Source organism: Cygnus atratus, chromosome 25 (assembly GCF_013377495.2).
Source record: "Cygnus atratus isolate AKBS03 ecotype Queensland, Australia chromosome 25, CAtr_DNAZoo_HiC_assembly, whole genome shotgun sequence".
Lineage (NCBI taxonomy): Eukaryota > Metazoa > Chordata > Aves > Anseriformes > Anatidae > Cygnus > Cygnus atratus.
Window position 1 is genome coordinate 5,107,173 of NC_066386.1, and position 14,621 is coordinate 5,121,793.

General features: G+C 47.8%; 1 protein-coding gene across 1 annotated transcript; it reads right to left on the reverse strand.

The window, feature by feature from the left end:
* Window positions 1-2,542: 2,542 nt before the first annotated feature.
* On the reverse strand, window positions 2,543-14,617 carry CCDC43 (coiled-coil domain containing 43). The gene is made up of 5 exons (XM_035566974.2): window positions 14,375-14,617; window positions 8,710-8,797; window positions 6,542-6,677; window positions 5,785-5,843; window positions 2,543-4,064 (listed from the first exon to the last, which is right to left on the reverse strand). The coding sequence occupies exons 1-5, from the start codon at window positions 14,576-14,578 to the stop codon at window positions 3,877-3,879; spliced, it is 675 nt and encodes a 224-aa protein (XP_035422867.1). The 5' UTR covers window positions 14,579-14,617; the 3' UTR covers window positions 2,543-3,876.
* Between the last annotated feature and the right edge of the window lie 4 nt (window positions 14,618-14,621).

Below are 14,621 nucleotides of genomic sequence, written 5' to 3' on the forward strand. Positions count from 1 at the left end.
TCACAATGTTCTGAAATCTTTTTTTTTTTTAAAGTTAACTCTTTCACTAGTTTGGTTTGTGATTTGATTGTCATATTTTAGATATCTTAGTTTACATCTGTATTTTTGACAGCTATTAATACTTGGTGTTTACGCATCTTATCTCAATCTCTTTGTACGGAATATAAATAACTTATTCATTGATACAAAGTGTTGTTATTATGTGGCTCAGGAGATAAGGGGTTTTAACACTTACAGCATCGCGTTTATAATGTCTGGATTAAATTTATTCAGCTATGCTTGCCTAGATACCCAGATATTTGAAATGTCTGTGCTCTTCCTACTTCTAGAAATCCTGATACGTAAAAGGTGTAATGACACCACATAAATTGTCATTAGATGATGTGAGAAAGAAACTGAATGAGAATGCAGGAGAAAGTAGAGTAACCGTTTTGATCACTGATATGACCAAAAGCACTGCCAGAGTGATTTTATTGGGGCAGGAGGACAAAGTACATCTTGATACCGCAAGTCACTGCATTAAGATTTGTTAAGTTTAACCTAGGACATGTTGATGTTAAAAACAGTGCTGTACTGAATGTAGTCTGTCTGGTAGGAAATAAATTAGCTTTTGTTGAAGAGCATTTGTTCTATGTTTTTCTTCATAGCGTCAGTTCCTAAAACATTCTCCATTAATAGCGATTGTAATTTTCAGTTAGTTATTGAAATAAGAGTTACCAAGCGGTGGTAATACTGAAATTACTCTCTTGATGCTAATAGAGGAAATGACTGCAACTTTAGACAAACTAAGGCAAAATTAGTGCAGTGAATCCAAAGTAGCGTGTATATATTTTTTTCCCTGTATTTTCTTAGTTGCAAGCTCTGTACTGTCAGACAAAGCTTGTGCAATAATTTCAGTATCTGCAATAGAAATCTCAGGAGTGTGTCTGGAGTTCTCCTATTCTAAATTTCTGGGTTTCGATGCCAGGACAAGGAAAGTAAAGTAACATTTTTTTAGATTTGGAACTTCCTAAACAGGGACCCATGGGTCTGCAGTAATGCACTCCTGAATATTAGCCTAACATCAGTGATTAGCTGTCTGAATCAACACCAAAATTTATTGACATTTGGTAATAGCTTTGCGGCTTAAAGGACGACCTGTAACATCACAAGCTGGGAAGCATTAACTGTTGAAATGGGCTAATGGCCAAGGCAGAACTTCAGTTCCTCAAGTCCTGTCGGCTGACACGTCTGTGTGCGCACACACACGACTTCACCGTGCTCTTGGTTTTCCAGCTCTGAACGCTGGTCAGCTGCTGTGGTGAGGTGCCGCTGGCTGGCAGGGGGCTCTGCCGCTGTGGCCCTGGAGTTCCTGCTGGGTGTGTGAGGCTGGGCGCCTCCCTTGGTGTTGCTTCCCTGACAGCAAAAGGTGCCTTGCTTAAATACAGGCCCTTCGCTGTGGGCACAGGAGGGGCTTTAACCATAGGTGCTCCTGGGTGTGCTTCCGGGAGTACTGTCCTGACCTGCCAGCCAGACATCGCGCGTTTACACCAATACCCTGTGGCTGCAGTGCAAACAATGCCAGCAGAGGTGAGCCACCCATCTGCGAGAGGTTGCTGCTGTGGTGTGCTTGGGAGCAGTCTCCTCCGAAAGCCATACAACCGGCTATTTAATGTGTATGATTTCATGTATGTGTTTTGATGGGTGACGTGCCGCTCAGTTTTTTGTTCTTTGAAAGGCCGGACTAAGCCAGTAACAGGCACATGGGCGTCAGGTCCAGTGACAAGTAGGGTAACATGGGCTGTTTTCTCTTGACCTTTATAAGCAAAGGTCTCCAAAAAAATAAACAAATAAATGAAAAAAAGACCTGTAGCAGGCTCTGGTGTACCAGCAGCTATACAGATGGGCAGCTCCAGGCCTCAGCTTTCTGTCCACATCTAAGTAAAGGTTCAGTAGCAAGTTGCAGAGTTTGTCTTGCCCAGTTTTGGAACACCAGAAAAGGGACTTGTACCATCTGCAGGCTGCTGCCAGACCAGCTGAGGTACAAGTAGAAGCATTAACACACACACTGAACTGACAGCTGCCCAAAACCTTCCTGTGGGAAGAGCTCCAGGACCAAGGAAAAAGCGAGAACCAGCCAGCAATGCTGGGGTCAGAGCACCCCATTCCCCCACTAACCCCCCCCATCCCACTGCAGTGCTGCACACATGTGGCAGCTGCAGGAAAACAACCCTGCAGTGGGGCTCCACTGCAGCGCTTGGCTTGAGGCTGGGAGAACCCGGCCCTGAGGCCAAGCCTGAGGCAGCGCTGCTCCTGTACAACCCAGCCAGGCTGCAGGAGAGGGGAAGGGAGGCACTACAGCTGTGGGCAGAGAGGTGCGAATGAGAAGAACAGCACCATGACAGCAACAGATCAGCCCTCTGAAACACTGCTGTTGGGCAAGAGGAAGGGAGGTTGCAGGACCTGGCATAAACCCGCCAGAGAGCAGGCTCCACAAAGCTGCACTGCACCCCTGGTTGCCCCAGTCGCTGACCCCGGTGCTCACAAAGACGCAGAGACAAGCTCAGCTTCTTGGCCAGCCGGCTTTATTATTCAAGTCCAAAGATAAAGCAGTTAGATACTCACGCTTGCAAAATAGTTAAATAGGATGCATTACCCTTTAATCAAACTGGTGCTGAAAGCAGGAGATAGAGACAGTTACCACCGAGGGGTCAGGAGCTGCCTGTTGCCAAAAGCAAACCTTGCAAGTGAACGCAGTGGCCAGAACACGAAGCAGCACAGGGGTGAGGCACGCCGTTTCTGCACCCCTGGAAGCCCTGCAGGTCTTCCTGCACACACCAGTGAGAATGTACAGGAGTTGGTGTCCTCCTTACCAGAGGCAGGTGACCCTGTCACAAAGAAGGCTGGAAATGGCAGGTAACGAGCCCTTGCGGGGCAAGAGAAGCCTTCAACCCCTACATACAGCTCCTGAGCGAAGCTGGACCTGGGGAGTGTGACCTGCTGGTAAAGCCAGCGCATCCAAAGCGCTTACAGCCACAGCTGCTCAGCGCTGAGCCTGCATGAAAGCATTTGCCCTGGCAGCTACCGTAGAAATAACAGTCGATGTTCACCCACATGAAACATCGGGGAGCACCATTTTCCAGCTACCAGCATTAAATCTCAGAACAGCATAAGGACTTGACCCATTAGCTACTGCTCTAGCTGATACTCAAATCACTGTGGCATTTCCCTTACCAAGAGCCTGTGGGTGAAGCAGTCTCATAGCTGGAACTCATATATATTTCATACGATTTCCTTTCTCTTGCTGCAGAACAGCACTTGCCCTTGCTGAGGTCAGATCCAAACCCTGCTCCCTCAGCCAGAATGAAGACATAGCATTGTTCTTGGCAGCATAAATAAATGTATTTGCAAATACATTTTTCAGGCTAGTGTAAATTCACATTCACCCTGTAGCAGCATGTCCTTAATTACATGTCAGAAAGGGGCTTTGCTCTGTTCTCAAATCATACAATGCTGATGCTGCAAATCCTAGGCCAGCACGAGGATGCAGCCAGTTTGGAAGCCCTTTCCTACATCTCATTTTGCTTTGCTTTAAGTAGTTAGAAGTAAAATTGATCAATTTGAAACACAGACAATCACTTCACCGTTCTTTGGTACAGACATTGGCCACAATAACCAACTGGGACACTTGACACCACAAGCACATGGCACAATTTGAGTTTAAGAGGTGCTTGAAATTTCTTTTTTGCTAGGTTAAAAAAAAAAAAAAAAAAAAAAGAGGAAATGCTTCCAGAGAACCAGTCACCAGCCACGTGCCCAGAATTTCTGCAGCTTTTTAAACACACACCATATTCTTAATTGATTTTATCCCTTGAGAGTCCAACTAGAAAACCCCAGCTATCGCTTCCGCTCTCCTTTTTGTGTCCTTTTCTTCTCCTTTTCCTTCCGCTCCTGCTTGGCTAGCTTATCCTTCTCTCGCTGGAGTTTATCTTGCTCTTTTTTCTTCTGGAACTCATCTCGCAGCAGCTCCCGTTCCAGCTTTCGGGCATTCAAGACATCCTCCACGTTGGTGTTTCGGAACAGCGCTGGTAGTGAGTTAAGGGCAAACAACATGCTCTGTCTGAACATGCACAGTTCATCTTTTCAGTGGTATTTTGGGGCTGTAAACCATACGCCGTTTTTAGCACATGGGTTGCTTTGTTTTACCTCCCCCTTCACCTAGAGCCGCACCTCCCATCCGGAGGGATGGCGGTCAGGGCCGAGGGGTGTCTGCTGTCACAGCGCAGCCCCGTGGCACAGGAAAAGGCAGCGGCTGCATCAGCTCTGTTCTGCCTCGCCCCCAGTTCCTGTGCTCTCCTGCTTCTTGCTGATGGCTGCACCTTGCAGAATCCCTGCCTTGTTGGGAGCAGGGCAGAGTTCTGCCTTGGTAAGCTCAGCCTTGATTCACCCAAGACAGATCTCAGCTGCTCATTTCTCACCCAAGGGCTCTGCAGAGAAAAGAAACCCTGCACGCCAGCAGCCAGCAACTCTACAGAAAGTGCTGTGCAAAGAAAAGTAACATTTCTGACTCCCAGTTCTGCTTTCTCACCAAGCAGGTAAGGAATGTGGGAATACAAAGTGAGGAATGAAAAACGAAAAGGAAACTCTGCTTGTTTTTCCAAACAGAAAAGTCACGTAGCTTAAATCTGTGCTTCCTAGAAAATGGAAAAATCAAGTTCTTTCCTAGAAAATTCAAGTTCAAAACCAAGCCTGCAGGTTCTTTAGACTGATTTGAAAAAAAAGTGAAACCTCTACAAACCAGAAGTAGAAAAATAATGCATTTCATAAAGCTTCCTTGAGTAGATTCGCTATAGCTGTATTTATGTGTATGTTTATACATGTATGTATGCACATACAGCTGTGTCCACTGTGATTACAGCTGACATCCCAGGCACAGAGCTGTCAGCCAGCAGGCGCAACACATCCCGCTAGCTCTGTAACCGTCAAGCCAAAGGAAATGGCACGGCACGGACAGACCCATGCACCGCAGCTCTACCCGTCCTGCTTGCCATGGAGGAAGGCTGCGGACACGGGCACAGATGAGACGCCGAGGACTGCCACAGCCTCGGGTCCTCTCTCCTGCAGGAACTAATGGTAAGCCCTTTGGGAAGAGCATTTGAAAGAGCAAGTGGGCGTCTCCTTTTCTGTCTCTTCCTCCTAACTATCAGCAATTTAGGGACAAGAATAATTTAAATATTTCACATTTTAATTCCGTGCTGTGATAAAACCTGCTTCCACCTTAAACTTAGCAGCTGGTGAGTTCAAGGAATGTCCCAAATTATTGTGTTGAGAAAAATATGAGATAGTTTGGCCCTTGTTCACCAACGAAGTTCAACTGCACCATGCCCTTAGGCATTTCTCAGTAGTCTTGTTTCTATTTCACTTTTATTAGTTCCTGATACGATCTGCCTATCTGGACACCACTTAGCATTAAACTAATGTTGGAAGAATTATCTTTATCAGTAGCATGTTCTGTGAAGCTTCAGAGAGGACAGGAGAGAAAAGGAAGGGATAAAGGAGAGAAAAGAAAATGACAGGATCAGTCCTAGGTGTGCACACAAGGCAGTGGGGGGAGAGCAGAAAAGCAGATGAACCTTTAACTTCATTACGAGCGAGGTGAGGTTACATGAAAAAAAATAATCACCAGCCTAAATGGTGGCCCTAAAGAAACAATGAGCATCAACACTGATTAAAAAAGGACAGGAAACTCACACAGATGCTGCCTTCCTTCCAAAAAAGCCCACGTCATTGAGAATCAAAGGATACATTTCTCTGATCCAATATTTACTGCTGTCCCAACAGATCCATCCTGTTCATCGTCGCCAGTGAGGGAATTAAGGAAATATGAACATCAGTAACAAACTTGTGCCTCTATACAGTCACACTCACGTCAAAATACATCAAATAGCAATTTTACCAAGCCAGGAGGAAGAAGCTAAAAACTAATCTTGATGATCAAGGACAAGACAAGCATAAAGCCCGATGTTTAACTCCCCTCTGCTGCTCAAATGCCAGGTAAGATCCGCTCTTATTCAACCTTCTCTTCAAGGAAGAACTTGTTCTTCAGCACTACAGAGAGCTAACTTTAAGCTCTCCCACTCTACCTATACTCTCTCTGAAGAGGATCTTTTCAGCAGATTTCTTGCCAGAAAGCCAGAGAGAAATTCAATACATTACCTACCATGCACAGATGCTGGGAGCGGATTCACACATCTTCTGCAATGCACCTAGAGTGAACAAACCTTACCCAGCCAAGCTGTGTTGGTGGGAGTGTGAAAATGGTGGAGAACCACACTCAAAGAAGTGTCTGCACACATGGCACTCCACAAACTAAGAGATTCCATGCTTCTTCTCATGGAAGCTACTTCACTAGGAAAAAAGAAGACTGACAAGTTCCTCCAATTCTTCCACCAGACACTGCAAAGCTAGAAAGGCATTTCAGGAGATTTTTTTTTTTTTTTTTTTTTTTTATAAGCATCGTCCTTCCAGGCACTTCATCTTGACTGGGTCAGGAAAAGGATATTCCTCCTCATCTGTCACGTTGGCATACTGGGCCAGGAGGGCAGCTTTCCTTTGCTTCTCTTCCTGGGAGATCTCCTTTGGCTTCACGACAATCTTGGCCTGCTTCTCCATCATGCTGGCAATCGCTTGGATCTCATCTGGCAAGAAGAGTCAGAGCATCAGTCAGTCCCTGCAGATGCAGGCCACCAAGACCCAGCTGCTCCCTCCTGCACCTCCCGCCCGTGCCTCCGCAGGCCCCCAAAGGCCTCGTCCTGCCACCGGGGCCAAGCACGCCGCCCTCCTGCTGCTGACCTAAAGGCAAAGCCACCTGGCCGAGGCGATGGGAGCAGCGGCTCCTCATGGCGAGGAGGAGCTCCCCTGAGCACGCAGCACTGCCCAGGCGCTGTTCTCCCTGGAGTAAGGGAAGCTTCACGATTCAACTCTTAAATCAATAAAACCATTAGCTAATGAAAATCCATTTCACCCCAAACTGCATTCTCCTCTGGTGAAAAGAGGCTAAGTATGTTTATTTAACTATGTAGTTAAAATCATGTTATATAGAAATTCTGAAAATAAAAGTTACTAATCAGTTTAATACTCTTTTTTCACCTACGAAAATGAACAGTTGATTAACTTTTTAATATCACGGTGTCCATTATTTAAAATGGCATTTATTTTTGACATTAGTTTGTTTGTTAATAACTTACAATTTTATTTCCAATGTAAAAAGGCTGCTACACACTGCCAGTTTCACAAGGCCAGGTTTCCATACGGGCTAGCTTTTGTGCTCAATTTAAAAGCTGGAAGATACACTCCAGGTTTTTCATTTCACACACTTCATTCTTCCACAAGAACTAACACTTCATATGTATTTTGCTACCTTCTTTCTGTGACAGGTAAGAAAATCCCTGGTTTACTGTGAGAAACCAATGGTACGAGCTGCAGGAGTCCAGCAGCAACTTCAGCAATTCCACTCACTTGTCCACAAAAGAGGGATTTGGTTTTTTAATACAAAGAATAACAGAACATTTTCCTGTCCTCTGCAAAGGATAGGCCAAGGACAGAGTACTTCCATGAATTTTCAGGGAAAGACACTTGACTGCGGTGTGCTTCAGCAGTTAAGTAAAACCCCAAGATTTAGACGAGAGAAGCGCTACTTAAACACAGCCCTCATGACAAGGGCTCACTGGGGAGAGCTATTTCTAGAACAACATCAGAGATAATGTTCCGTCTGCACCAGAACTGACAAAAAAAATGCAAAGCAACCAAAAAAACAGATTTAGCCCACAGGGATGTTACACTGTCACCTACGCAGGCCGGCAGTTAGGTCCGTACAGTTGGAAGACCCCTAAGTGAACCATGCAGCGTGCTTAAACCTGCAAAACCTTTCAGTGTGGCTTCCTTGTGCTCCAGAGCTCTGCTCAGTGACCAGAATATGCCTCCCCCAGCCAACAAGAACAAGAGGTCTTCACTCCAGAGCCAGCAGCTGAAGACAAGGGATGGATTCAGAGAGGGTAGAAAGGAGCAGCGGGACTATATGCATTATTGGGAAAGTAGCAGCATTAGTACAGCAGCAGCCCAACAGAGCTTCCCCCCTGCAAGCGTTTAGGGAAAAAAAAGGACAGTTTTAAGAGAAGATTTTGAAAGAGGAAAATAAGGATGCTTTCCTGATGCCTGCTGGGGTGAGCAGCAGCACAAGGGGCTGCACAGCTCTCCATAGGTGCAGCTGTAGTAGTGTAAAACTACTCACTTCCCAAATGAGCATGAACTGAAGCAGCATATGCATTTTATACCATAACTGCACCTACCATCAGAGCACTAGCTGCCATCGCTACATCATTAGCATTTAATGGAGATTAAGCCCTTGGTTTTTTTGCAAAAGGCAATTTTAAAAATCCTGCAGGAAAAAAAAAAAAAAAAAAAAAAAAAAAACTTTCCTCTGCAGGATTCCGAGCCCAAAGAGCAGCAGAATGCTAGCGACAGCCAGAAGTGAAACTATTCAACCTCATTTCGTGTTTCAAGACAAAACAGTAAATAAGCAGCCATGGCAATGAGAAGTGAGCCAGATCTGCACACATATTAGCAGCACTGGTTTTAGCTCCGAACAGAACAGACACACAGTTCTCATCTTAGTAAAGCCCTGCAAAGTACTCATACCACATGGAAAGACACACGGAGCAGCGACACTACCTTCTTTTTTCTCTTTGGCGTCAACAATCTGAGATTCAGACCACTTCTCGACTACTTCCCTGCAAACATCGTTTAAGAGATCTTCTTCCTAGTGAGGGGAAAAGAGACTTCTCAGTCTTGGAGCAAAGTTGGTCTGCTTTAAACAAGCATGAATCAGATATAAGTAGTACCAGCTGCAAAGAATCTGAACACCCAGCAATAAGCTCAAGCGACACAGCTTTTCACATGGACCCTACTCAATAAACGCACGCGTAGGACTTCTGTTAACCCAGGGCAGCAGGACAAGGCAAGTCACGAGATGCACTCACTTGCTGACACAGCTCAGGACGAGAGCTACGCATGGCTACCCAAGCACAAGCACCATGCCAGGAGATGCCGCATCATCACCGCGCGTTGCTTTTCTACCAGGTACGGCCCTCACAAATGCTGGTCTCACAGCTGCAGGCTCACTAGGCACAACAGCCCTACCATCACCGAAGAAAGGCGAGCAGGCTGCCGTAACTCTAGCCAGCTACTGAGCAGCATCGTATCTCCTCCTGAGCCAGGCTGCAGAGAAGCTAGTCAAAGACCACCTCCTCACCGACACTAATAAACGAGACTGGAGACAAGATGGGTCGGAACGGAACCCACTCTGGTGGTACTGATAGACGATATCCTCCCACCAGCAGCTAAAGGACTGATATTGGCAGCCCCTTGACCTGCCTGGAGCATTAAACATGACAGAGAGGTGGCAGTGGAATGCACTCGGTCATTACAAAGGAAAACCTGAAGCCATGGGGAGAAAGGAAGCACGCCCGAGCAGCAGCAGGGAGGTATTCCCACCACCAGGTCCTTCACACGCGCTGCTCCGCCACCACCGATGCTCTCCCCACTGTCCACCTGTGGCTTCTCAGGGGTCTCACCATCAGCGTAACACAAGCACCAGCAGCAGACACACCGCTCCAGCTACAGCCCGGAGCACTTGACTGGGAATATGCACCTGTACAGCAGGCGGAAGGTTTCAAGGTTTTGGTTTTTTAAGTTTTTTGTTTTTGTTTTTGTTTTTTGCTTTTGCTAATTAACGTTAAATCACCCAACAGCAAATCTGCCCACAGCTTAGGAAAAAACAGCTGCTGAGGGTTTGAGGGGCTTGAGAAGGGTTAATACCAAACGGAAACTAGCTGGCCAGGACACAGGCAGCTGGGACTGAGCCATTCCCTCCCTGGTACCTTGGCAGGGCTGCTGAGCACATCGCAGGCATTAACGTCCAGCTAGGTCCAGGCCTGCAACTTCTTGCAGTCTTCCTACCCTCCTTTGGAAGCAGTGCTACATTTAGACAGGGTCAAATTAGGCACCAAAGCAGTGGTGGCCTCTTCCTAGACTACTTCTACCACCCATGACCACTGCTTACCCTGTCTATGCCAAAAGCTAGCTCTAAATACTTGCAGAAAGCTTGATAATCTCTGCCTAGAAAAGAATACCTTATCAAGGTGCATAATAACCAGGCCTCAGCTCACCATCTTCCCCCGCTTGGCATTCAAACTGGCATTTGAAAGCCAACACACGAAACCCCTGCACACAGGCTTCCCGCCAAACAGGTAACAAGTTCACAATTCTCATCTCGAAAACTTGGGCAACAGGTACCTAAAAAACACCTCCAAGTTCCAGGACAGTCGCTGAAAACATTACTCATCCAGCAGAGCAAAGCTCACCTGCATGGGGGACAGCAAAGAAGCTGAGTTTTCCACAACCATGGGACAGACAAGCTACAGAAACACACAAATCTCTTCACCTTTTGCTGCAATACAAATAAAGAGTAACTCAGAGTGAAGTCCTCCCACCCTAGGTCTACAACAGCTAAGCAAAAAATTCTGCACGTAACAGAGATGGCAGGAGAACACCACGCAGTAATACCACTACACAAATCTGCTGAGCACTGAGATCATGAGCACAGCACAGGAACAAGGAACAAAGACCCTGGCTTAGGGAGGAGATTCTACAAGAAGTGTGCAGGATACTTGGGGCTGTGAGGTTGAGGTGATGTACAAACACAGAAATAGCAGAAGGATGAAGGGTTTGTGATTCACACCGACATGTTAAGTAGACAACTTGCTTTGAGTAAATCCAGAGGATGGGATGATGCCCAATCTGCTAAGATCAAGCATAAGAACCTACAGACCCCATTCACATTGGGAGATTCTGCCCTGAGATCCTCACAGGCACACATGCCGGATGAGCAGACCACACCAAGGATGATGTGCGTAGAAACACAATGTGACAGTCTCCAGTCCTCAGAGAAAAAAAACACCGAGTCGTGAAAAGATAACAAACATTAACAAGGTTCAAAGACATGAAGGATTTGAAGCGCTAGAAACATTCACAGTAAGAGGATCCTCCGTGATGGATGGGCTACCCCAAGCGCTGGGAATATGAGTCTGCTGAAATCAAGGCTGGCAAAATGGACAGCAACTTTCTATTAAACCAGGAAAGAAGGATGGGAAAGACATATTCCCCATCTGCCTGCTTTCAGTGTGCAGGAAGATGAAAATCAGGTAAGTGATGACAAAGGAATAGTAGTAAGTAGGACGGAAAACGAAGTGCAGAAGACTAATAATGATGGCAGATACCTGTGCCTTCTAATGAGGATTTGAGCAATAAGAGTAAACCAAGTGTTTGTATACCAGCGTAGCCTACATGGGGAGAAGAACACAAAGATGAGCCATTTCAGATATCCCTGAGACATGATGAAGAAATAACTCAGCCTCAGAGCTGGAGTGTCTTCATATTCCAAAAGGAAGAAATGAAAGACCAAGATGACAGCGTGCAAATGGACATGAATGGAGCAACAGAAAAGAAACATGATGGGACAGCCCAGCTGCAACCTTTACAGAAGGAAGCAGAGAGAAGTTCTGCCACATAGTGCAGGACGTTTGCTATTATAACCCTTCTGTCTTACCGCAGTCTGGATAAAGACCTCTACCAGCACCGATTTCTGGGTCTGTGGGGGACTCACCTCCCATGTATACAACTGAAGAACAAATGCTACTGGTACTGGTGGAGTTCAGATAGCTGTGGACGTAACATATTTCATCTAATATTCTCTAAACAAGAAATTATGTTATCTTAGAGGTCAGTAAATACAGAGGAAAAAATAACTATGGAAGATATACATGGACTGAGTGATCCAGAGGCTGTTTGGCATAAGGAGGAGAACAGAACAGAAACAGAAATTGATCTGAAACGAGCAAGTTTGAATAAACTCAGAGGACTGATGTATGAGAGACCGAGGAACCCGAACATGAGGTGCAGAGGCTGCTCAAGATGTATTTTAGTGATGATTACCAAAAACAAATGAAGAGACGACCTGGAATTTGTACACAGAACATAGAGAAAACAATTGTAAAGAAAGGCCCCAAATTAACCAAATGAAAGAGTGTCTCAAAAATCAATAAAGAAATAAGTATGGAGTCTAACAAATAAAGAAAAGACGCACTGACTAGAAGAAATAAAAAGAATGTCACAGGGTTCAAGAGGCAAAAATACATTTTACAAGAGAAGTAGATAATCAAACTGACCTGGAACTTGCACGTGAAGCATAAGTCAATTGCAAGAGAGTCAACCCTGACTCAAAAGAGAAAACAGAAGAAATGGGATTGTCATGAATGAAAGGCAGCCTAGAACTAGATGCACATGAAAACCGCACACTAGTCTTCAAAAACCGCACTGGTGACAGTGCAAGAGAAGGGTACCTCAGCAATAAAGAGAAAACAGGAAATATCAGAGCATACTGCAGCCAGCTGCAGGGCAAGGGAAGGGCAACGAGCTACATACCTTCGAGGTTCAGAAAGAGCATGCAGACCGAAACACAAGGCCCACCCCAGCTGCAAGTCTGCAACCAGCACGGTCAGGCTTCAGACACAGGCTCTGCCTTTGGCGATGAGAAGCAGCAGTCTGGTGATTACAGGCAAGGCCATTAACCTCAGCTACAGACAAGGCTTTAGAACAGCATTTCCAAAGACGTTTCACTCTGCCCCTAGCTCCAGAGGAGTTAGTATTTGCTCCTCCTATTAGTCTAGGCACATGGCTACGCTGACATTGTTAAACTTCTTTTAGAAACTCATGGCTGGTGCCCCACCAGGGTGGGGAAGTGACGACAGAACATAGTAAAGAGCCATACTTAATTTTAGGAAAGCTGATTTAAAATGGCATGCAGTCAGCTAACAGAGGGAATTAAAGTTACCCAAAAAGAGCTAACCCTTTTGGGTTTTATGCTCCTATAGAAACGGTCTGGGAGGAAACCTGTGACAGCACCTGAGCAGACCATTACCTAATACAAGTGTGCACTTACTACTGAGCACTTTATACTACTGAATATCTATTTATGCAAAGTCCTGAAACACAGATGGTATAAGAGTCTTACAGCCCCCAAAAGAGCTAACCGTTGGGAAGAAACTCTTGTGAACTCTCCTAATGCTTTCCTGGCAGAGCAGGCAGGCACTGCCCATCACTGGAGGCTCCAGGCTCCGGCCAGGCAAGGCTGGCAGCACCTTCAGTCTGTCCCAGTCACTAACTCCAGCTCCAGTTGGATCCCAGGGACTGATTCCTGTATGACCGTGCTGTACTGGGAGAAATGAAACCTATTTAAGGAACAATAACCGCTTAGCACAGCTGTTGCATAGCTGCCAAGAGGGTCTGCTGTTGAACACCACCTCCAAAGCCATGCCCTGCGCCCCTGGGAGCCGCCAGCTCGCAGCCCAAGCTTCGCACCCTCTGCTCCCCCGCAAGCTGCCGGGCCCTGCAGGAGCTGCAGCTCTTGGCCAGCCTTGGAGCCGGCACCACAGTGTGAAGGAGGTACAGAATATCTGAGTTGGAAGGGTCACAGAATCACAGAAACATTAAGGTTGGAAAATGCCTCCAAGACCATCTGGTCCAACCATCCCCCTACCACCCATGTCACCCACTAAACCATGTCCCCAAGCACCACATCCAACATTTCCTTGAACACCCCCCAGGACGGTGACTCCACCACCTCCATGGGCAACCCGTCCCAGTGCCTGACTGCTCTTTCTGAGAAGAAAAGTCTTCTCATTTCCAACCTAAACCTCCCCTGGTGCAACTTGAGGCTGTTCCCTCTAGTCCTATCACTAGCTATCTGCCAGGTGCCACCAGGATCGTGAAGTCCAACTCCTGGCTCCACACAGCACTACCTAAAAAATCAGACTGCCTATCTGAGACCCTTGTCCAAACACCTGGCCGCCGGCAGGCTCGGTGCTGTGACCACGTCCCATGGGAGCTTGTCCCAGCACCCAGCCACCTCTGGGTGCAGAACCTTTCCCTAACACCACCCTGACCTTCCCCTGTCCCAGCTCCATGCCGTCCCCTCGGGTCCTGTCGCTGTCCCCCGGCAGACCTCAGCGCCTGCCCCTCCGCTCCCCTCGTGAGGAGGCTGAAAGCCGCCACGAGGCCTCCCCAAGCCCGGAACCCCCCCAACCCCCTCCTCACGTTTCGCCCTCGGGACCCTTCCCCGCGCCGCAGACCCCCGGCCTCACACTGCGGCACCGGAGCCGCGCTCGGCCCCGCGCTCAGCCCGCCCCGGCCGCCCGCCACCCACGGAGCCCGGCCCGGGCTCCCCAACCCGGGGGGGGGGCCCGGGCCCTCCCCTCGGTCCCCGGGCGGCGGCCCTCACCAGGCAGGCGGCCAGCACCCCGCGCAGCGCCTCCAGCCGCTCCTCGTCGCCCTCCTCCTCGCGGAGCAGCCCCGCGATGTAGGCGCCGTACACGGCGCGGTCGAGCCCCAGCGCCTCCAGCCGCGCCGCCAGCCACGGCTCGAACCCCCCGCCGCCGCCGCTGCCGCCCCCCGCCGCTGCCGCCGCCGCGCTGGGCGCCGCCATTTCGCAGCGCCGCCGCTACCGGCTGCGCGTGCGCGAGGGGCCG

Excerpts from the sequence above, each read along its gene's own strand:
- CCDC43 (XM_035566974.2), bottom strand. The coding sequence starts at position 14,578 with ATGGCGGCGCCCAGCGCGGCGGCGGCAGCGGCGGGGGGCGGCAGCGGC. Across the intron at positions 6,678-8,709 it reads CGCCAAAGAGAAAAAAGAAG|ATGAGATCCAAGCGATTGCC; the intron begins GTAGTGTCGCTG and ends TCTTCTTGCCAG. Across the intron at positions 4,065-5,784 it reads AAATATTGGATCAGAGAAAT|CGCTGTTCCGAAACACCAAC; the intron begins GTATCCTTTGAT and ends ACTCACTACCAG.